Raw genomic sequence first — 23,520 nt, forward strand, 5'->3', positions numbered from 1 at the left:
CTTTGCTCTCATTGCTCAATTAGGCTTCTGCGCCAGTGGATATAATTCGCACTTCTGGGCTTGCGAGCACGGATTACAAAGACTAAAAAGGAGCTGTGCATCTTCTACAACAGAATATCTGCTTATTAGGTAGAACAATAACATGCTCTCTCTCTGACTTGCCATATCCCAGCTCGTAAGGGAAGGGCAACTTGAGTGTCACTTACTCATTTTTCCTGGCCTATCGGCTTGACTAGGGTGGAAATATGATTTGAACTACTTTTAAATGGACTACGGAAGCGCAGGTGAGAGAAAATTGAGCTGCACAACTCGACCATTGGTCTCTTTAGACTAACTACATGACCTCCTTAACTACGGCTAAAAGACTATAAAATAGGAATCGTCAATTACTATAAAGGACCCAGGTAAGACAGGAGAGATTGGAGTGTTATAGGAGGAACATTATTGTTAATGAGCCTTGCGCTAGTTACTCCCAGTTCCATGGAGGAATCGAATTTGTAGCGATTCCGACCATAACTCCACACCAATGGATGAGCAGCAACAGTGTAGGAAGTCATTGGCTGTAGGTAACCTCGTAACGGATCTTTAGGAAATCTTTCGACAGTATTCCGGAAGCCATATTGAACAGGCAAGGCTGGATGCATGTCTCCGATCCAATTGCACGTTTGCCGACTTGGAACCCGGAGCGGAGCATCTCAGTGGTAATGTGTGTCTCCCTGTTTTCACTTACGGTAACAGACTTGGAAAGTAATGTCGATGCACCACCAGACCCCCACGAGTTCTCGGGTGGAGACAAGTGATCATTCAAGGTTTCAGGACAAGCTTGATGGAGCTGCCAAGAGCTCAGCATCTACATTTCGGGACCCGAGATCCCCGGCAAGCAGCGCTCACGCCCCGTCTCTGGATATCTTTACCAGTAAAGAACAGTGGCGCGACATAAGTCAATGGTAGCTTTGAATGCTGAGCGTGCTGTGAAATTCTCAAGCTGGCTTACGCGTTCTGCTCAGTTTTGCGGGATTTCTTGTTTGAAAGGTTAACCAGTAATTATTGGCTTCACTGGTCGGTCACCAGGATACGAAGCGGCTGTTGCTGACTAAGACAGGTAATCTGTCCTGTCCCGAGCTGCTACTACGCTCAGTGAGACACCGCGACCAACCAACCAACAGCTGGCTCACCTCTTCATCTGACCCGGCCAATTCAACCCCATTTACGATGGTGGACAAATATCCTGCCCAGGATCTCTCAGATGCCGCTCTGGGAGGGCCAATTGGCCTGAAAGATGGCTACTTTGTGGACGGATACGGTCGCACACTCACCCTTCACGGACTCAACATCTCAGGAGCCAGCAAGCTGCCGACAAAACCCAACGGCCTCTCCCATCTCACTGAGGGCTTCTTCGAGCACCGCACTGTAACTTTTGTAGGCAGGCCATTTCCTCTCGAGGATGCGCCTCTGCACTTCCGGCGCCTGCAGGCTTGGGGACTCCCTCTCATCCGTCTTCTTGTCACATGGGAGTCGCTTGGTCATTCTGGACCGAATCCCCAGACCGATCTCGACCTGGAGTACATCGACTACTTGCGCAAGCTTATTGAGCTTATGCCCAAGTATGGCATCAAGTGCTTTATCTGCGCCCACCAAGATGTCTGGAGTCGGTTCAGCGGTGGGAGTGGTGCCCCTGGTTGGACTTTCGAAGTTGCGGGGCTTGACGTCGAAGCTTTCACCGACACAGGCGCCGCTTACGTTCATGGCCAGGATGAACTACGGCGCGCAAATGCGCCAGTAAACGAGAAGGAACCCAGCGGCCCTTTTGTGTGGCCTTCAGGGTATCAGAAGCTAGCTGCATCAACAATGGCTACATTGTTCTGGGCTGGGGACGCTCTTGCACCAAAGCTGCGTTGTCCGCGGCCACAGAGCTCAAAACCTGATGATACTGTCTCAGTGCGGGAGTTCCTTCAAGATGCATTTATTGAAGCTTTCGGCCGATTAGCCGACGAGGTTGGCGGTCTCGAAGCATGCGTTGGTTTCGAGCCGTTCAACGAGCCGCACCGCGGCCTCATTAACCTTCACAGTTTCGATGGCTGGAACTATGATACCGACCTTCACATTGGGTACTACCCGTCTTTGACGCAAGCTCTTGCGCTTGCCAGCGGCTATGCCCAGGAAGTGGATTATTATGTCAAGTCCTGGCCGTTTCCTACCCGTGTTTCGCACCGAACGCGTGTCGACCCGAAGGGAAGGTCTGCTTGGTTGATTGCGAAATCAGATGCATCAAAGCCTCAAAACTATGGGCTGGGCAAGTGTGTATGGCGCGCCCATGGCGTCTGGGAATGGGACGAGGCCAAGAAAAGCCCAAAGGTGCTGCTGAAGGACTATTTCGAGGTGGACCATCGTCCGGGCCATGAGGGAAAACCACTAGAATGGTATCGGGACTTCTACGGCCCTTTCCTGAAGCGCTTCTCTGAGCGCGTCTCCCGCAAATCCCCTCGTCAGTTCTGCTTCTTTGAGCCGATACCAAACGAATTTATGCCACCCTGGATTGGGGAAGGGGACAAGGCGGATCAATCAGCGCATAAACAAACCTATGCGACCAAAACAATCATCGACACGCCGAGGCCAAACAACCTTGTATTTGCGCCGCACTTCTACGACCTCAACGTCTTGTTCAGCAAACACCACTCATGGATGAGCGTCAACGTACAGGGTGCGTCGAGAGGCATGTTCATTCTCAAAGCACTCTACTTTGGTGCAAAAGCGCTGCGGAGGAACTATCGCCTTCAGCTTTCAAATATTCTTCGGTACGGGAAGCAGTCGCTAGGCGGACATGTCCCGGCCCTTATCGGCGAAGTCGGTATCCCCTTCGACATCAACGGCGGCGAGGCGTTCAAGACTGGACAGTACGACAAGCAGCGAGAGTTGATGCATGCTCTCATTTCGGCCATGGAGGATAATCAGGTCGCCTTCACACTGTGGAACTACAACCCCGACAACCGCGTCGAATATGGCGATGGCTGGAATATGGAAGACTTCTCTGTCGTCAACGGCAACACTGAAGCCAAGCCTGGCCACATTGTTCCCGACTATACCAATGAGGCGCACGAAGAGCATGAACTTTACCGTGGGGGAAGGGTGCTCGATGTTATCATCCGTCCATACGCTGTCAAAGTCGCTGGGCGACCTTTGCGATCGGATTGGGACCCTCGAACCCTGCGGTACGAGTTTGAGTGGGCAACTGAGACTCAAAATGCAAACCAGGCAGAGAAGAAGCAATCGGACAAGTCACGAACGACTGAAGTGTTTGTGCCAAAGTATCACTACGCTGACTGCAACATCGACGTCAAGGTCAGTGACGGAGAATGGTCGTATAATCCCGATTTGGAGACACTTTACGTTCATCACGATACGGACAAGACAAACCACCGCTTGACCATCGGTATCCACAATGTGCCAAGACACCTCATGGAGACGGTAGAACGACGGCGGCGGGCGTTTCCGCCAAGCTTTCCTCTGAGCCTGATTTCGCCCAGCACCGAGCTTGCAATGGACGAGTTGATGATGACAGTACTGCTGCCGGGTCTTGTTCTCGTATTGCTCGCAGTTGCGCTAATGTTTATATGAGGACAAAGGGGCGGCTTTGACTTCCATAAGGTATTTGAATGTGTTGAGACCGGCAAGGTATAAAATATACTAGAAGTTGGATGTAGAAGAAATTGAAATAAAGAGGACCGAAAGCGTTGTTCGTCCAGACTTCAAGGGGGTCCGATACAAGCTGACGTGACACGCCAAGGTTCCTCAAATCGACCAACATTTGCAACATTCATTGATTGATACCAATTCAACTGATTTTCTGGCTGACATGATTGACGAAGGTTCAAGGACCCACTTTTATTCGTACCCCAACGCGAAATCTGCTCTGCTTAGCCTTCCCCCTCTTTTCGCTGAACCGCACCGCTTGTTACATTTCCATACGCTTCTGATCGCGGCTCGTCCATAATCTCAAGACACCCAGCAGTTTACGGGACCTAATCTAATTACCTTCGCAGCCAGATTTTTGATAATATCACAGTCAAGCTCCAAAGTAATTGTTCGAACGGAAGAGTTGAGTGATCGCACGGTGGCATTGAAGGCACATCACGAACCCACACAACACGCGACGAACTCTACGGTATACCTACATATTAGAGAAAGGCGACATTATCCTTACCTGGGAAAAAGGAAGAGCGACAAGATGATGGGATATGATGATGACGATGGAGAGGGAAGTCGCCTGTTTGAGCATCGTGCTAGCGATGCGCACAGGATGGTCCCAAGATCAGAGCTCGTCGTTTACGACCCCCGAAAACAAGTCCTTGGCCTTCAGATGTACTCCTGGAGCAAAAAAGGCGTCGTTTCGGATCCAGGAAGTCTCGTTATATACATTGATGGCGCCTGCCGCAACAACGGCACCCCTCGGCTCGAGGCTCGTGGGGCGTCTACTTTGGCCCTGGGTCCCAGTACAATCGTTGCGGCCTGCTCTCGCCGGACCTCCCGCAGACCAACTCTCGCGCAGAGATTGAGGCCCTTGTCAAAGCGCTAGATATCCTCCACGAAATTACCAACCGCGACTACTCCTTGTCAAATATTAAGATTGCAACGGACTCAGAGTATCTTGCCAATGCCATGTCGTTATGGATAGGGGACTGGATCGAGAACGAAGGGATCAACGCTAGGGGCCACAGAGTTGCGCACTTTGAAACACTTAAGGAACTCCACGAGCGGTTGGACGATATGACATATGGCGATGACGGCGGGCTGGATATCATGTTTTGGCCAATTCCGAGAGAGGAAAACCAGGAAGCCGATAAGCTAGCCAACCAAGCTTTTGAGTAGCCTTGGTTGGCGTTTAAGCGGACTCCAACTGCGTTGACATGGACACGGTATTGAAACAAGGATTTTAATGGCTGTTGGGAATTGGTTTTGTTGAGGACAATGATTCGTTACGTAAAAAAAACTGTAACCGTTTCTTTCGAGAATTGTTTCTGGTCTGTCTCCCAGCTGAACGTTAACGTCACTTCAGGAGTCCAGAAGCTATTAGGCTGACTGAGCCTAAACCGCCCAGCGAAACTTGAAAGGTAATACACCTACACCACGTTGGGACAGCTGCACAGACAATGACAAAAGCCAAGCCCAATAACCAGAAAATGTCTGCTCGATGCTGGTATTAATCTGCTTGCCTGCGGTTCAGATGACCAGTTTAACTGTTAAGCCTGTTTGCCGTTTTGAAAGCTTGGTTGATATGATCATTGCTCATAGTTTCTGTTTTGGACAATAGGGTACACTGAATAATAGTGCTGCCTTACGAAGTGGACACCATGAATGATGAATTGTCGTTGTTTGTTGATAAAAACAAGCCGCAACCTGCTATGGGGATAAGTTGTTGAAAGAAGGGTTGCGTCTTGGATTAACTGAATATGAATACTTGCTTCCAAGATGCGATGTGAACATTGCACATCATTTCATTGAAGGGCCACCGGGAAACTCCAAGGGGTTTGGACCACTGTCGACGTCATTTTTATCACAGCTTTCATTTACTTTCACACAGACACTGAGGTCATTGACTGACCACAGCACTTGAAACTTTCGCTGTAGTTGTGCAGGTAGGTTCGCTTTATACCTCATAATTACAGTATCAAAAATGTCATTTCAGGACTTGTGAAGAATGATTAATCAGCTGGTCAGGTGAACCCCAACTCTATTCAGTCTTTTGACATTCAATTAGATCACAAAGCCGTACTCCTCATCGCGCAGATCATGTAGAAAGGATGCTTCCACCGAGGACCCGATACCGGGACATTTAATCTAACCTCTTCCACCAAAGCTCGCCACGATTACTGCCATCTCTTTGCGAAGAGATGCGAAGTAAATTTCCGCCCTCAAACGTTGTATAGTTCCGTAATTGTTTGTTTCCCACCATGGAAGGGACATTTGCGACTGTCAGGGGGCCATGGACGAGTTGGCCAGAAGTAGCAGTGGCTTCGATTGCGTCGGTGATTGAGACAGGCCCTGCATATCCAATACTGTGTTTACCAATGATTGCCCAGTCGGAGTCAGACTGGCCATCTCGAGAGGGAAACGTCAAGTTTGCCGGTCGGTCTTCGGGGTCGGTCGACGTGATGGTAGCAGACATGTAGCCGGACTTGCTGTAGGAAAGAATGCCGACCGGATTGGAGCCGTACGTCCGGTCCTTTACAGGCACCCCATCGCGCGTCCTGTGAGATTCATGTGAGTAGAAAGCTGTCATTGGCTAATACGAGAGTAAGTATTGGGAGTATCTTACGCTGAAGTGTTAAGGAGTTGGTAAGTTCCCGCCAGAATGGCGAGGATTTCTGTGGGTTGCATATTGACGTGGATAGAATGCAAGTCCCCGATGGCTGCAGAGTCTGAGTTTGGCTGGTATGTTTATTCCCTTGAAATCTCATCAGAAACTCAAGGAGAACGGACGTTTAAGACGTAGTTTGCCATCGGAACGAGCGCCGTCCGCGCTGAGCTTGAGGCTCACATGAGTCCAAACAGGACCATACTTTGCACGTCCATTCGTGCGGGTACGTTTTCAGCGAGTGTGTCAAGTTCACATCATGTGATAGGCTGCGGCATCTGAAGAATGCCTTCAAAAACTGCATCACAAGAATCTCGAATGGACTTCAATAAGCACAAACAGGCAAGCAGCTACTATAACATGATTCTATCTGGAGGTGGATTGCGTGCAACACGCAATCAGAGTTGAGGAAATGGCCCTTGGCTTCCTGGACGATCCATTGGCAAACCTTAAAGCGGCCTCACCTATGATCTTACCCTTTAATTAAGTGAGCGTCTAGACTGACTCGTAAACGTATGAGAGGGGCCAAAGCGCCAGGTTGATAGCGAGAAACAGAAGTATGCTAACTAGATTCGTCCAAAGTTTCCATGATGAGTTAAGCAAAGAAAACGCTTCGTTTCGTCCAAAGTCCTTCAAATCTTGGCGTTTTTGTTGCTGCTGTTACATTTCACGCCCGGAAATCCCTGGAAAAGGCAAAGGGCGCATAGCGCGCTATTAACTCAAGGGAATTCTACGTTTTCCTTTTGAGTTCATCGTCAAATGTCTTTTTAGTGTGTATGCAGTGTTTAGCAGTGAGCCTAAGTATTCACAGGAGAAGTCATTCCTTGCCGTCAGATGGCTCTTCGGTCATGTGGTTTCAAAGAAGAAACAAATATTAAAAAGCCAGTGTCCCTCAATTCTTGGCCTTCAAGGCTGTGTCAGCGGTTCAAAATGAGGTCAACAGGGGAGCCGGAGAAATGAACCAAAGAGCTTGAGGTTTTGGACAACATGATAATGTTGCTGGGAATTGTGGGGGAAAAGGTGCGGGTTACTTCGTTGGCCATATGCCTAATTGATCAAGGCTACGTCGATGCACTAGACCGCGGGTTCGGTGACATTTTGCGAGCCCGGTCACTCCGTTAATGAAGTCACGACGGTTATCCAAAGAAGAAGATAGCTCCGAAAGCAAAGGAGATACGGGTCAAACTGACCCAAGCTTGCCAAGTCCGAACTTTCCTTGGTCATTGGTCAACTCTGATTAACTTCATATGAGACGAGAGATTTGAAGGAGGAGAACGGCATAAATATGACAATTTGTGGTTAATGGGGAGACGTCGAGCTATAATACGCAGCCATTAGGCATGGAAGTCAGTTAATGTGAATGCCCAAGGGTTTCTCTCATAAATTTAATGAACCCATGGACGGAGATAGTTTGAAAGTATATTTTTAAGAATAATGGTTGTTATGGCTTCGCACCATCTGCTTCCACAACTGCTCGAAGGCTGTATTTCTGTTACTTGTTCGCTTTTGAGGTTTAGTCGAAAGTGCAGCGTTCAGTTTGTGTATGCCCACACATACAATAAGTATTTCAACGGTCAGGTGTTGCATTTTCACAAGGAGGTACCCGAAACCATAGCCGCCACAGATTCTAATCAATCCAGATCCTCACGCTTGCGGTATGGAGATGTAGATGGCAAATTCTCGACTGTTGTCAAATAAATCCTCCAGGTCCCACACAATCAACAATATGCCCCCGAAGTAGTTGGCTGAGGCACAATCATAGGCACCCAGACACAAGTGTAAATTGTCCATTCGGTCAGTCGAGGGAACCTGTGCTAATTTCTGCAATGCCTGCTGGTGTTCACTCTTGTATGCAGCCGGTATTCAAACCACAGGCCTCCGACATTTTTCCGGTGTTTAGTACATAGACTAGAAATACAGTTGAACTGAAAGGAGTCTGCCTGAGATCGGTGTCAATAGCCAAATTGATTATTCACAAAAAAAGCAATTATCCAACAGTTATTGGGCTTGTGGTCACATCCAATACAGATAACATCAGAGGTTGAGGTAGAGTCGTAGGTCAGCCTTAGAGCCTCGAAATCTAGACCGATGGTTATCAGAGCCTAGGCTAGTACTTGTATTCAGCTTGTATACATACTCATTCCTGATCACTGCCAAAGTGACTGTTTTGCTTGGAGAGTATATCTCAATAAATCAATCACATTGACAATACCGACTTTACGCATTCTCCATACTGTCGGCTAAGTGTTCTGCTTGCTTCACCAACTCTTCTCTTTATTACCAGCTCCTATTATACCTTAAACACAGACCTGCCGATTTTCAAATGGAAGCTAGCTAAGCAGTACATAGGGGGCATTGCCTCCGGCTGTAAAAGTCAAAATTGAGCTCTGGAGCAACTGCCAATTGAATTTCTTTTGCAGTTTAAGTGACAGTATGGTCTGGAAGCACAACCACTACCAATGGGCCAGAACCAGGCAATCGGAAGCAAGATGACTAATGTGCATTCAATAGAGGAGAACGCGTACATAAGGGCATGTCAGAAGGAGCATACGATTCTCGTATATGGCCTCATCAATCGGATTGATTAATCAATAGCGTCTTCTCTTTGTCTCTGTCGGAGGGTCAATTGGACAACTTGGCGTTAGACTTCCCCCTCCCTTCTGTCGCGACCACCACTGCCGGATGAGCTCTATATCTTTTCGACAGAGTCTGGGAATGTTATTGGACTTGAGCGACCGCATACGTGGTCCTTTGGATCAACACTCCTATTCCGTTTTGCGCTATCATCCAGCGAACGCAGACTACCAATCAGGTTGAGGCTACACGCAACACGTGAGGCACAGTGATGGGGTTGAGGGCGAAGTGCTACATTTGTTGGTCAGACGTCAGACGTTTCACCATCTGAGCCACCGTCGGACTTGACCAGTCGGACATGCGGGGAGAACGTTGTTGCGGGCTATAAAAAGCTTTGCCCCCCCGAGATCAGAGCTCTCAGCTTTGATGACAGCTCAACAGAATTTAATCTATAGTAGTACCTCAGTCTTCGGTATACTACGTTCAAAAGACATTATGACGACGGTCTTCCAAGTTACCGTTCACGTACATCCTCGGGATGTTGCCAGATTTCTTGAAGCTTCGGAGCCGACTATTGAGAAGATGAAGAGGGAGTCCGAGCTTATGTACTTTGAGATGTACCAAATTCACGATTCTCCGGGCACGATCACGTGGATTGAGAAATGGTATGCCAAATGAGAGGCTTTATCTTTCCCAAAAATTTGTTTTCGTATCTAACAAAGTTTCTAGGTCTGAACCCGTGGATTGGATATTAAAAGTGAGACGATTTTACCAGCAAGACCACTTACTGACCGTAACTGATTTGGCGATTCATTTGTTAGCACCAAATGACCAAAGAGTACTACAATGACTATTTTGATGCAACCGAACCTTTCTACATTAAGCCGCGGGAACTGAAGATTCTTAGCCCCTTGGGGCCTCGGTATGCTTATCAGAAGTCTTAGGGAGTCTGGCCGAAACCGAGTGTTCTGTGTATCTATGCGGAACTTCGGCAATGCTTTATGAATAGACAAACAGTAAAATTATTATAACATATCACGATGCATCAACAGGACTTAGAAGACTGTGCTTCAATCTTGGAATCATCGTTTCGAATGCTGAACATCAATTTGTTTACATTCAATTTCACAACGCAAGTTTGGTTACATACTTGCCTACAGTCATTAAACAAGGACATATCTTGTCTTGAATAGCTAGTGTACCTAAATTGAAACGAAGCTAATATCGAGAAGCACTCGTTCGAAAAAAGAGCCGCCGACTGGAATATTATGTATGGTTCATGGCAGGTAAGAAATTGGCGTTAGCCACTGTGTCAAAGCACCGGTGAAGGTTTATTTTTCTGACTTCTAAAAAAAGAAAATTTTATTCTATGTATTACTCTCGCGATGTAGGCGTTCCACAGAGCTCCAACATATGAGAAAGCCTCGATTTTTGGTAAGTGCAGATAGAGTCGAGACCAGGAGCCGCCATCTAGCCTGTCATCGTGTCTATCTCAATTCATCTTATATCAATCAGACAAAATATCTCCGACTCTACCAACCTTTACAGTACCTTGATATCACATAACTACATAGGCCACTTGTTTCGATCCTGCATGAAGCAACGTAGGCACAACGATATCCGACCCAGAATTTAAGCCCGAAATTCTCACTATTTTGTCCAGCGAGCTTCAAAGTGTTGGAGTCACCTAGAACATCATTGATTGGAGGACCAGACTTCGAGTTAGGTAAAGAAACCTGCCGTTCTCGGTGCTAGGCTGTTCTACTCGTGTATAGCCAACTTGCGCTCGAAGCCTACCTAACTCGACAAATGACTCAAAGAACGAGTCTGCGAAAACCTAGATGGAATTTCGCCCGCAATAAGTGCTCCTTAAATTTCAGTGGCAATCTTTGCTCGGCTGCGAAGGTGGTTGTCTACGCTTCAGGTACCCATATCCTGAGGCGCTTTGGTCCCACAAATATTATGCCTTCTCCATAGTCTCAACTTCATTCTTTGTTAGCAAGAACCAGGTATGTCTGAGAGCAAACAGGAATGTGTTCTATGGACTCTGCTGTACATGGTGCAGAGCAACGGCTTAAGGACAATATTGTTGGCAGGAAAAGCCGACGAGTTGCCATATGCTCACCAGAGTTCGGAGTTCCGGATAGTGTTTATCTGTACTGTCTCGAACGTTCTCTTCTGCAGGTCCTTCTTCTAAGCCTTTGCAAACGAGGTTGGACGGAAAATATGACCGGACCACCCATGCTGCCTTATCATACTGCGGAAAATATGCTATCTTTTTGACCGGTTGAATACCCGGCAAGGAAGAAGACCTTGATCTGCAATCGAGGGACTTAACTTATCTTTCACACGGCTTCTCATTCGGTATCCTTTACCGGGGTTCTAAACAGTTACTAGTGCGATAAGTGCGTCACCTAGGTTGCGCAAAAATGGGCCACGACGTACGCTAGGTATTCAAATTGAAGGAAACATGTTCAATGACCCACATAGTACTAATTCTAAAGACAAAAGTTGGTCTCCAGACATTGGCTTAGACCCATTTTTGGATTCACCATCGTGCCTCCGGTCAACCGGCCCGGACGCCTCCGGGCGAAAACCCGGCGTTTTCTTGCTGCGACTTCCGTCTTAGCCGATCATCAGTTGTTGGGCTGAGCTGAACAGCTGCCATCACTGTCATCTCATCTCGGATAAACGGTATCTGCGCTGATTTGTGCAATTCCCCGCTGGACCGTTCCATTCGGCACTTCAGTAGGCAAGGGCGATTCCCCGCAATCTGTATGTCACTACAAGATCCCGTCACAAAGGATGCGATAGTCCGACGATGGCGGTCCACACTCCATTGTTCTTTGCGGGCGATGGACGAAGGAGATAGGTCTTAGTAGGGACTCTACACCGGTCATTGCCGGGAGATGGGTTTGTACCTGGCAATAAAAGCTCAATCTGTGTCTGAATTAGTTAAACAAACCACCCAAAATCAACTGCGTAGAGTTGTTCAAGATGCGGCTGTCAACTAACTGTTTGCTAGCGCTTGGCTTGTTCAGCTTTCCGGGCCTTATACAACAAGGAGGTGCGGTGGAGTTGAAAGGGTTTGCACAAGACTTGTTCGATCAGTCTATGCAATTCCTTGACAAAATTTACGACCCAGCGGCTGGTTATCTTTACTTCTTCTACTACCCCCTGGCGGCAGGGAAGCACGAGACCCGATCATCTGTCTGGTATGCGTCAGGTCTCTTGCAACGCAATGCTGGTGACGATGTGGAGCAAGCTATCAAGATCATAAAAAATGTCATAGGGGACCAGAAGAAGAACCCTGAGGATCAATGGTAAGTGTTGCTTTCCGAATCTCACCTCGCCAACGAATATTAACAAGATTTAACAGGTACGGAGACTACACCGTGTACCCGGAAGAGCCTACTGTTGGCACTCCAGCGTATCCCAAAAATGTTCGTGATTTACTTAGTTATCGTTTGAACCAAAGTTTCTCCTGACACAATTTGCAGATTTACAACTCCTGGGATCCTAATTGGCGAGGGTTCATCGGCACGACCCTTATTGTGATTTACGAAGAGTTCAAACAACTTCTGCCTAAAGATGTTCAAGAGCTTATTCTTGAGAGCATGTACAACAATACAATCGGTGACAGCTACCGCGTTGGTGGAGTTGACGACGACAATCTTTATCCATCCTACAGCAATCCTTCCATCATGCGTGCCATCGCAACGGGCTGGACAGGCCGCGCCCTCAACGACTCCAACATGACCGCGGCCGGCGAGCTTTACGCCCAAGAGATTTTGGACCTGTTCAACCTTAACGATACCCTCTCCGAGTTCAATAGCCCCACGTATGCGGGCGTCAGCATTTACGGTTTAACTCTTTGGGCGAAGTATATGCCTGCCGATTCCTCTGTGATGGGGCAGAATGGCGCACGCATGATCAAGGCCATTTGGGAAACGATTGGAAACATGTACAATGCGAATCTTCGAAATGTCGCAGGACCATGGGACAGAACTTACGGCTTTGACATGAACCAGTATGTCGCCATTCTCAATATCTACATCTGGTCTCTCATCGGCAAGGAGAAAGCCCCTGGAATCCCGCAAACATGGAGCATGGCACACGCGGACGACTTCGAGTACGCGCCGCTCATCTCTGTCTTGGCACCTTTCCATGACGCTATCGTGCCCTCAGAAGTTGTGGAAAAGCTCAGCGCATTCCCGGGTGAGCATATGTACGAGACCGCTGCGTTCTCGCCCCCACACGATGCGGTTCCCCGCAATGTTACGGCTTGGCTATCGGGTAATCTGACCATCGGCGCCGAGTCGTATGACGAGGACACCCTTGGGGGACCACGACAAGATCCTCTTCAATGGTCTCCTGCTGTGATACAGTGGTCCAGACATGACGGGAGTGTCGGGTTTGCTGTTCTGCATGGCACAGAAGAGGCCATGGATGTGGAAGTTAGTCCTGGAAAGCTACGTTTATCCTACCCTCGCGGTAACTCGACGAGTGTCTTTACCTTTCTTGTCAACTCCAACCCATTGGGCGACAAACGAGACATTGCCGGTTTCGAGGACGTCGTGGGAATCCATGTGAACGTCAACGGCACAGTGAAGCAGCAGCCCGAGATTGGCTTCTGCGGACTCGTTGGCGGCACTTGCTCTATCATTCAGTGAGTTTGGGGGATAAGTCATTTCTTCTACTGACGGCGCTGACATTCAAAAGTGGTTTCGAATTCTGGAATATTACATATGTGATGCCAGTAAACTCGACTGAGATTCCAACGATCCATCTCGACATCAAGTCAGCTATCAAATCAGAGGCCTGAGATATCGATAGAGTATCTATAGAGGCCAGCGTTAAGAGGAATCGTAATAGACCGTTCATGGCATATGACCCGTATGAAAAGGACTCAGTGCCATCATGAAACAGTGTGGATTACAAAGGGCCTTGTTCGTTGACCAGCCTTGTTCCATCACGGTCACGGTCACCATGATATATTTTCTTTTCTTGTTTTCTCTTCGTCTTTCAAAAGATGATGTAGAGATTATCTCCTGGATTTCGGAAGGGAGGCCAGGTGTTAAGGGCCGAGCGAAGTTACGGTTCAAGACCCGGTACCTTGGCTAATTCCTATATAAGGCCATAGAGTAGAATGAAAATATTATCTCTGTACATACGATCTTAGCTTGATCAGTTGGCATTGTAATGGCGTTGTTCCGGGCATAATTGGGATGTCGGCGTCTTATCCGCGATTGCTTGGAGTGGACGCGATCCATTCTGTCCGCAGGCGTCTTGTCTTTAACTATGGTACCGATAGCGAGGATAGCTATGGTGTTTCCTAAATGTATCAGGTACGTCCTTAACTTAGCATGTACTTTCTGGCTCCCTAAGTAGAGGTCAAAAGTTTTGGGACCACTTCACAGTGCGCCACCGTAGAAAACCTGGGACCTAAAGTTTTTACAGTGCTGTGTCCACTTAGTATAGATAGCAAAGTATACTAAATTCTTAATGTATACTTATTGAAGTAAAATGAAAATACTTCAGCTTATGAGCAGTAGTTTGCTACCTCACAAACAAGTTAGCTGATAAATTTGGTTCACAAAGCGGCCCAGCGCTGACCTTTTCGAGTATCCCCATCAGCTTATCACTCATCGCTTCTCAGCCTAATGCTGTTGTTGCTACTCAGCTGCGCCCTGAAGGCCAAAATGCGCAAGTAGAAGCGGATGGAGGAGAGACAGTTAGCTGTTTTGGCTGACACATATCTTCATTGGGCACATATCAACGCTCACAAGACCGATGACACCGCCTCTGTCGATGATCGAACGTCTGGAACCGTGACCTTGCTTCATATATATTCCGCCGGAAGAGTGGCCGACTTACACTGCATCTTCATCGTCAAGCGTCTTTGACTACCCTATGGAATACGGCCGGCGGTATCACGCATTCTGATCAGTATGTGCGTCTTCTTCAATCATGTAATCAGCTAGCATTTTCAATTATCTGACATGTTTAGCGTATATATTACTGAATGACAAACCCGAGAATAACCGTCTTGACGTGGCCTATGCTTTGATCACTAGGGTAATCGGACACAATATGCATTTGGCTCCTATCAAGTCAGCAAAGACACACCGAATTCTCGACATCGGAGCTGGCACGGGGATATGTGAAAAGTTTTTGTGTTCCAGAGATTACTGTAATGTGCCACATATCATATGCTAACAACATTGAAATTAGGGGCTATGAAAATCAGCGAATACTTTCTTAATGCACAGGCAAGCGATTTAGCTTCCGGCCGGACAATTTAAACGGAAGGGTTGCTAGTATATAAAGAAGGTCATTGGAAATGATCTAATTGCCATTCAACCATCTTGATAAGTCCTTATATAAATAGTCATTAGAAAACCTTGCTTAAGTTTTCAGCAAAGGTCCCACCCAACGTCAAATTCGAGATTAACGATGTCGAAAGTCCTTGGATCGTGCCTGAGAGATATGACTATATCGTGTGCCGATATATGGCTCCTGAGATCGGGGACTGGCCTAAGCTAGTAAAGCAAATATTCAAGTGAGCCTCGTGACCTGTAGTTCTATCATACTTCCGAGGCCCAAATTAAGGAATTATTTTAACGAATATCTCAAGCAACCTTAACCCCGGGGCTGGGTCGAATTCCAAGATATGATGTTTAGCTCTGTGTGGTATTGAACGCGAGCCCAATCCTGGGCCGCAGCATGAGGGGTGGGTAAGGGGCCATGGCGGGTTCGACCATATAACCCACGATAAGTTCAAGATACCAATAGGGACAAGGGCCAGACACCAGTACTACAAGGACCTAGGTCTACTCAATTTGGCACAAATGCTACAAGGCTTAGAGGGCGTTTCCATAGAGCTGTTCCGTGGTGCGCTGCGGTGGACGATCGAAGACCCGTTGGCACTCCTTGCGACACCCCGCAGGAGCTGAAAAGCAACCAGCTGCATGCTATGTATGATCTGTAAGCTTTTTGAATCTTCTCCTAGTGTATTTGAAACCCTGCTAATCATATTGGAGTTACGTAGTCTGTTCCCAGAAGCCAGTAGATTCATGAGTATTAAAGAAACTCTTAGACTTTGCTTGAAAAGGGGGTCTGCTCGGTTACAGCGAAATGACCCATGAAGGGAGGAGAATAAGTGGGAATGGTTTCCGTCTCCGTTGCTCAACTTTTACGTGCCTAGATATTGTACTGCTGTATGCTTCTCCGGGTTCAAACCCACGTGGTCACCTCAGCAGGCAAACTCTACACCGTCCCCCGGAGACCGGAAACTGGCTTTGTGTGAAGGGTGTATAAGACACAGGTAACCTTGATTGCTGCCAGACGTTCATTGACAACTTGGTTCTTGAAACAGTGCTTAGCAGATCCTGTCTGTGGGCCGAATCGACGAAACCATCTCATGCCCGGCGGCCTAGGACCTTTTGTGTCTTGGCGAGATAACACGTCTTGGCAAACGCTTTCGCAGGCAGCCCCGGAGATTTCTTAAAGGCTCTCCCAAGGATCCAAGACCTCTCCAACCACCCAACCCCACACAATGAGGGGCCCTCTATCCACAGCGTAGATAAACACATTCCTATTCCCGCATAGCTCCAAGAGAAGTACCGTGATCACTGGTGTCACTGTACTAGTAAAGAACATGGCGTGACGTTTTCTAGCTTTGGGGCAGGGCAAAATAAGACCTTGGCGACCAATATTGGGGTCCGTGAAAGGCCGATAGCTGCCGTAGAGGTTTAAAATATGGAAGAGATCCGACTCAGTATGATTGCTGAGGGCGCGAACAGCTTTACCAGACGCCTCCCCTTTCTCTCAGGCCTGACAAGCTCACATAAAAGCCAGAGCTCAGTCCGCAACGATCGCGGCAATGCATTTCCAGAAGACAGCAGCTCTGGGCCTGCTTCGTGCAGGTCTCACGACCGCTCAACTCACCTACGCTAGCAACCAGCCCAATGTCATCCCCGACAGCAAGGCTGTCGCCGCGAATTTCCCCAAAGTCGAAGAAATCGAGCTATTATCGCCCGCTTTCGCGAAACCCGAGAGCGTACCCAGCACCTTTTCCAATGGCACCAGCGGTCCAACAGACGAGGCGACTCTAGGTAGGTTAGAACAAGACCTTTGCTTGACTCTCGTGAGACCTCGACCTAGTGACTAAGAACCGCGCAGACTATTTCCTCCGCACACTCGCCGCGCGCAACGAGTGGATGACGTATCACAACCCCGATTTCAAGTCTGAAGAAGGTCGCTCAATTCCTTACGTCTATCTATCCACCTCAAAGTCCGTTGTCAACAGCCTGGAGTCCCACGCCAACAGCAGCGCGCCCAGCAAGGTCCGCATCTGGATGCAAGGAGGCGTTCACGGCAACGAACCTGCCGGTGACCAGGCCCTCCTTGCGCTCTTGGGAAAATTTGACGCGAACGGCACCTGGGCTATCTCTGTCCTCGACAAGGTTGATATCATGATGCTGCCGCGGTACAACCCGGACGGCGTGGCGTACTTCCAGCGTTACTTCGCGACCAACTTTGACCCGAACCGTGATCACACCAAGCTTGCGCGGCAGCAGACTCGCGACATCAAGGAGCTGGTCATGGGCTTTGCACCTCATGTAGGCGTGGATTGCCACGAATACAGTCCCACGAACCCCTTTGGCGCCAATGAGCAATGGGTTGACGCGCAGGACGGGCAATTCTCCGCCATGAAGAATGCAAACATTCACCCGGATATCAGGAACATTTCCGAGACCGTGTTTGCAAACGCCGCAGCCTGCGCTGGGGTGCCTATGTCACGGGCCCTTCTGGCACCGACGATGTGGTCCTGGAAGAGACGACCGGCGACGCCAAGATCGGTGATAGCTCCGTCGCGCTGAGCCAAGCCATCATGTTCCTCACCGAGACACGCGGTATTGGGCTGGCGGACCAACACTGGCAGCGCCGCGTCGCCTCGGGGCTGACTATGGTTGAGACGATCGTTCAGACGGCCGCCGATCGAGCGGAAGAGGTGTACACCACGGTAGAGAACGCGCGCGCAAAATTCATCGCTAGTACTGAAGACATCATCGTCACTGAGTCGGCCCGGCCGACCAACATCTCTTGGCAATTCATCCAAGCGACGACGGGCGAATTGGTCGACGTGCCGGTACAATTCCTCAACACAACGCCTGTTGTCGCGAACCTCACCCGATCCCGGCCGGAGGCATACGTCTTCTCCCGCGCGTGGGCTGATGTGGCCGAGCGTCTTCGTTTTACCGGTCTGGATGTCCAGACGTTGCAGGTCGACTTCCACGGAGAGGTTGAGGCGTTCAACATCACCGGCGCGGCGGTCGCGAGGACCAAGTACGAGGGTGTAGCGCGCACAACGGTGACGACAGAGACGGTGAAGAAGGAGATTCGCATTCCGGCTGGAGGATTTTGGGTTAGCACGAGACAAAAGAATGCCGCCCACGCATTTGTGACCCTTGAGCCGGAGGGTATTGACTCTTACGCTACATTTAACGTTCTCCCGGTTAGCGTTGGCGATGAGTATCCTGTCTATCGGGTCACGGTGTAGTAATACTGGTTAACAAAGAGTCCCAATGGTAGCACACAGCTGCTGATAATCATAGATTTGCAACGTTACAAATCCATTGCATGATTCAAAAGCAGGGCAACTTCGTAGCGGGAGCAATGCCACGGCTACTCATTTCTCCTTAACCATAATAGCTGTGAATCAACTGAGCCCAGCCACACCGGAAATTGACAACTATGCACCCGCGAAATCAGATGAGTTGGGGATGTTGCCAAAGGATCATTCACGCTTGTCAGTGTTACGGGTAAAACAGAACACCAGGTGTATAAAGACAACAAAGCAACCAAAAAAGGTAATACGTCCATAGGAAATGTACCAGATATAATAATATAAGCACCCCATAACTAGTTAAAGAAATGATGAATCTTGTTTTTTAACTGACAGTAGCAACGAGCAGCAAAAGATTTTGACCAGCATGGGGGTCGAACCCACAATCTCCTGATTCCACGGTGTATCGTAGTCAGACGCCTTGCCATTGGGCCAACCGGCCAAACAATTCAGAGCACCTAAGGTACCCGTCTGTGAAATAATGTGAAAATTTTTAATTCATATTCCTATCAAAGTTGCCGGGGACGGGATGGATTCAGATGTGCTTTGGCCTTGGTCTGTGAGCTCACTGTTGACCAATGACGTGTGCTTGACTTAGAGTAAACTTGAAAAGTTTTGCTAGTCTACTTCATCGGCGGCTTCCGGGGAAACGCTAAATGCCTCAGCCCCTCCCGATGTCGGGGTATGGGAAAGCCGATTTCCTCGGCCCCGCTGCTTGTGTCTCCAATGAATGCCCCGGACTTTGTGCTCGTGGAGTGTGCATCTGTAAGGAGTCATTCCCGAGCCCAGATGACGTTGTTTTATGAAGGGCGACGAATTATCAAGCAATACTCATTTTAGCCCTTGAAGGAGCAGGTGAGATGCTCAAAGAGCCCAAGCCCGTTAGCATGCCTTCAGATGGATTCAATCCTGGGCGTGGCGCTGTGTCCTATGTGTGATCTATTGTTTTCTGGCTCACATCGAAAATCTATCGATATGCTCACCGAGACCCATTGTCGCTTTTTATCATCGCCTGCGGTCGTTCTTTTCTTAGTGATCTGCAGACCTAGTATCCACGGAAGATAAGATCCTCTCTCTTAGGGCCAGTGCCAATCCAGACAACCTTGACGCCGACAAACTTCTCAATGAACTCGATGTAGGCGCGGGCCTGCTTGGGCAGGTCGTAATACGTCTTGCAACCCGTCGTGGGCGTGTTCCAGCCCTCGAGCTCTTCGTAGACGACCTCGGCATCCTCGAGGGCCTTGAGGTCGGCGGGGAAGGAGACGAACTTCTCGCCAGTGTGCTTGTTCTTGTAGGCCACGGCGATCTTGATGGTGGGGAAGGTGTCGAGAATGTCGAGCTTGGTGAGGTTCAGCGCCGTGTAGTGGTTCAGGTCTGTCGAGTACTTGACGACGACCAGGTCAAGCCAGCCGCATCGGCGGGAGCGACCAGTGGAGACACCAATCTCGTGGCCGATTTTCTGAAGCTTCTCGCCCGTCTCGTTGAGCAGTTCCGTGGGGAAGCCACCACCTCCCACGCGGGTCGTGTAGCTCTTGACAACACCGACGATGTTGTTGATCTTCTTGGGGTTGAGGCCGAGCTGTCACGGGTCAGAAGCATGTACGATGGCAATGAAGGCATGGGACTTACACCAGTGAAAACACCGCCAAGGCCAGTGTTGGATGATGTGACGTAGGGGTAAGTTCCAAAGTCTGCTTCAAGTCAGCAGGGCGCACGCGCATGGGACTATCGTAACCACGTACTCAGGTCAAGCATGACAGCTTGGGCACCCTCGACGAGGATCTTGTTGCCGTTCTTCTGGGCATCGGCGATGATGGGAACAGCGTCGACAACAAAAGTCTGTGGACACACACGTCAACGACAAGTGAAGTAGTGTGGGGTCGACTGAACATACACGGAGGTCTTCTCTGTACTGCTTAAAGCGCTTGATCTCGTCCTCAACATCGTAGACAAGAAGGTCGCCGAAGCGCTTCTTGAAGCCCTGAGCGAGCTGGCGGAGCTTGCGCTCAAAGAGCTCCTCGTCGAACATCTCGCTGATGGTGATACCGTTGCGGGCGGCCATGGTGCTGTAAGTTGGGCCGATACCGCGCTTGGTGGTGCCGATGCTGTTACCGCCCAGCTCCTGCTCCTCCAATCCGTCAACCTGGATGTGGCAGTCGGTGATGATGTGGCATCGGTCGGACACCAAGAGGCGTTCGCGAATGTTCTTCAGGCCCTTGGCCTCGAGGTCGGCCATCTCCTTGAAGAAGGTGGGGACGTGGACGACAGCGCCGGATCCGATGAGGCTTATGCACTTCTGGTGCAAGAGACCGGAGGGGAGAAGGTCTGGAGGCAGCACACGTCAGCATGAGGAGGCAATGACGCGACGAGAGGAGCATCATCGTGACTTACGGAAGTCGTAACTGACACCATCGACGATGACAGTGTGACCGGCTGGAAGCAGTCGGGTTAGATTTCATTGTCCTTGGGTTGGTCTTCAGGAGTTGGAGTGACTCCTACCATTGTGTCCGCCCTAGGGCCATCAGCATGCCATTGATTAATCAGAAGGTACCGCAGTCCCAACCTGAGCTCTGGCGCAAATCTGCGCGTCTTGTCCGAGGCTGTATCCGGGCGGTTAGAGGGTCACTGGGACGAGACTGAGGGCACAAGGAAGAGCTTACACGTCAACCAGCTTACCCTTACCCTCGTCACTGTTGTTGCGAGATGTGTTAGTCCATGATACTGTTCCGATTGGCGCAGCAGGGCAGCGCGTCGTCCAGACGCGACCTCTGTGGGTATACACATACAATAATCATATGTATATACCCCGGAGTTTTCCCTCGGTATAACCGCCCTGCTGGCTGGGATGTGGAGGGAACAATGCGAGAAGAAGGTAAAAAGTGGCATGGGAAGAGATGGAGAGACGGCAGAAGAAGAAAAGATAGGTAGAGCAAAGGCAAAGCAAATGCAGGGAAGTTGGGCCGCGAGAAGAATGGCAGCTTACCCCCACTGGGCGCCGAGAACGATGTCAATCGTAGACATGGCGTCTCGTAGTGTGTGCGTGTGTTTGAGTGTATAGCAACAAGTTTGTCTTGCAAGCGAAATGTCCAAAGTATGGGTTGTTGCGATCGCAACGTCGGTCTGCGATAATCTCACAAAAACAGTCAGAAGAGAAAGACGCGGGGTTTTAAAAATTCCCATGGAGGGGCAGGTTTTGCTTTGGCGGGGTCGCTATTCTGCGCGGCGCTACGGGCCAGGAATCGGCTCCACCGCGGTGACTCTCTCCTTCGTCAATGGCATACTGCGTCTTGCGTTATCGGCCGTCATTTGCTTCGTTAACGATACGTACCGCGGTAATTACGTACCAATCGCCGGCTCGACGGGACGGAACCGTCCGGAGTAGAAGAATTAGGTAACGCCGGGGCGTGCTCCGCTGTGTGGCTGAGCAACTCACTAGCCACATCAACTTGGTACAGCCATCAGGCACCACTGGCCACAAGACAAACCCGCACTGGCCGGCCTCTGCCAGCCTAGCCACCCTTTCCCCTTGAGCACTCTCCCTATCACTGTTTGCGTCGACCATTGCTAGTCCCTCTTGACAGACATGCATCATACCGCCACCACCACCACCAAGGGCCAAAAGCACACTTCTCAGCATTGGTCATACAAGTTGGAGCTTGTCATAGGCACAGATCTTCCTTTCCATCACTGCTAGCACCCCACTGAATCGCTGGAGCCGCAACACCTCACAGAGGCTATCTGCCACGCTTCGTGCTGACCAAGTCTTTGAAGACCATCCTGAACAACTTTGGTGACGAGTTAGTCCATCAGGTGTTCTCGAAGAGTTCAATTCATACTCGCCTGACGTAACTAAAGTTTTTTGGTCCAACAAGCTTAAATCCCAGCAGTCACCTTGAGTCCATGATCCATGTCATATGTCCACTTTGTTGGTACGATATTGCCGAAGTCCGACGATTCCGCACTTTCATAAGCTTGCTTCCATCGGAAGTCCTGCCATGGTCAAAGACACTTTCGAGCTGTTGTCGCTAGTTTTCACGGTGCTTTGATAACTACCAACAACAAACAGTCATATCCTTAGCTACCCGACTCAAAACCATGATGGAGGAAGGTTGGATTTGTGCTCTCCCTCAACTTGCTGTCCTAGCGTTGTGATCATGAAAAAACAGCACGACTGTCTTGACGACTAGACCCTGCATGTGGCCCTCCAACCACCACACAATCTCGGGCGCATCAAAAGTCTCTTCATGTTGGCAGCGGAAGACCAATGCATCGAACGTTGGAAAGACTCAATCTTTCGGAAGAGTAGCCGAACAGGGGCAGGAAAACTTAATGGAGCGGCAGGCTATGATTCGAAGCCCAAGGGCGGACAGCTGAAAATTCGTCTCCTCTCGACGCAACGCCATCCAATCTTATCTGATCCATCAGATAAACTTAAGCCCCGTTGCCCATCCGCCATACCCCATCCTCAGACCATTATCAATCTAATCATGTCCTCCAGCCAATCACTACCCGCACCAACCACTTAGTCAAGACTCAACTCTCCACATCATCGTCAAAAGACCCTAGACCAGGGCCCGAATCAAGCAACAGAGTATGTAACCGAGCAGCCTGATCCGGCATGGCCTGCAGACCCCCGGCTCAACTGGCCGGACCATCTAACCATCTTTGGGTACAGATGCGCTAACTAGCCACCCTACACGAGCTTATTGCCCTTCTCGCGCCCAGTTCATGATGGTGAGAAAGGGTCCCGTCGCTTCCGTTATGGGCGCCACATGCAAAGCTTGACTCTAGACCTTTCGTGAGCCAGTAAGACCAGACAGTTTGGTACATCGGAGCAAGTAGCCATCCGTCATGTGTACAAACTTATAACGCTCACTCGCCCCCCGGCGCCAGGGACGAGAGACTCTCTTTTCTTACCCTATTCTGCACAATCCGTTGTTGTCAATCATCGGGAGCCCTTGAA

General features: G+C 49.4%; 7 protein-coding genes and 1 non-coding gene across 8 annotated transcripts; 5 read left to right on the forward strand and 3 right to left on the reverse strand.

Annotated features, from left to right (window-relative positions):
* Positions 1-1,212: 1,212 nt before the first annotated feature.
* ColSpa_11049 (putative glycosyl transferase FCK3) lies at positions 1,213-3,615 on the forward strand (the record flags this gene model as incomplete). Its single annotated transcript, XM_049277261.1, has 1 exon — positions 1,213-3,615. The coding sequence occupies one exon, from the start codon at positions 1,213-1,215 to the stop codon at positions 3,613-3,615; it is 2,403 nt and encodes an 800-aa protein (XP_049133218.1).
* Positions 3,616-4,225: 610 nt separating this feature from the next.
* On the forward strand, positions 4,226-4,866 carry ColSpa_11050 (ribonuclease H; the record flags this gene model as incomplete). The annotated part of the gene is made up of 2 exons (XM_049277262.1): positions 4,226-4,490; positions 4,547-4,866. The coding sequence occupies 2 exons, from the start codon at positions 4,226-4,228 to the stop codon at positions 4,864-4,866; spliced, it is 585 nt and encodes a 194-aa protein (XP_049133219.1).
* A 1,104-nt stretch (positions 4,867-5,970) lies between these two features.
* Positions 5,971-6,375, reverse strand: ColSpa_11051 (uncharacterized protein; the record flags this gene model as incomplete). Its single annotated transcript, XM_049277263.1, is given in 3 exon segments — positions 5,971-6,053; positions 6,064-6,245; positions 6,314-6,375. Coding segments are annotated over 3 exon segments (327 nt in total).
* Positions 6,376-9,421: 3,046 nt separating this feature from the next.
* Positions 9,422-9,604, forward strand: ColSpa_11052 (uncharacterized protein; the record flags this gene model as incomplete). Its single annotated transcript, XM_049277264.1, has 1 exon — positions 9,422-9,604. The coding sequence occupies one exon, from the start codon at positions 9,422-9,424 to the stop codon at positions 9,602-9,604; it is 183 nt and encodes a 60-aa protein (XP_049133221.1).
* A 2,436-nt stretch (positions 9,605-12,040) lies between these two features.
* Positions 12,041-13,599, forward strand: ColSpa_11053 (uncharacterized protein; the record flags this gene model as incomplete). Its single annotated transcript, XM_049277265.1, has 3 exons — positions 12,041-12,249; positions 12,306-12,369; positions 12,427-13,599. The coding sequence occupies 3 exons, from the start codon at positions 12,041-12,043 to the stop codon at positions 13,597-13,599; spliced, it is 1,446 nt and encodes a 481-aa protein (XP_049133222.1).
* Positions 13,600-16,811: 3,212 nt separating this feature from the next.
* ColSpa_11054 (carboxypeptidase 2) lies at positions 16,812-18,491 on the forward strand (the record flags this gene model as incomplete). Its single annotated transcript, XM_049277266.1, is given in 3 exon segments — positions 16,812-17,043; positions 17,111-17,690; positions 17,708-18,491. 3 exon segments carry the CDS (start codon positions 16,812-16,814, stop codon positions 18,489-18,491), a joined length of 1,596 nt encoding a protein of 531 aa, XP_049133223.1.
* Positions 18,492-18,916: 425 nt separating this feature from the next.
* Positions 18,917-18,999, reverse strand: ColSpa_tRNA_289. Its single transcript is given in 2 exon segments — positions 18,917-18,952; positions 18,964-18,999. It is a non-coding gene; the product is annotated as a tRNA-Arg (tRNA).
* A 603-nt stretch (positions 19,000-19,602) lies between these two features.
* On the reverse strand, positions 19,603-21,578 carry ColSpa_11055 (adenylosuccinate synthetase; the record flags this gene model as incomplete). Its single annotated transcript, XM_049277267.1, has 7 exons — positions 19,603-20,136; positions 20,187-20,248; positions 20,300-20,396; positions 20,452-20,882; positions 20,949-20,990; positions 21,363-21,397; positions 21,541-21,578. 7 exons carry the CDS (start codon positions 21,576-21,578, stop codon positions 19,603-19,605), a joined length of 1,239 nt encoding a protein of 412 aa, XP_049133224.1.
* Positions 21,579-23,520: the final 1,942 nt, after the last annotated feature.

Source organism: Colletotrichum spaethianum (genome assembly GCF_022836535.1).
Source record: "Colletotrichum spaethianum MAFF 239500 DNA, contig41, whole genome shotgun sequence".
NCBI classification, from domain to species: Eukaryota; Fungi; Ascomycota; class Sordariomycetes; order Glomerellales; family Glomerellaceae; genus Colletotrichum; species Colletotrichum spaethianum.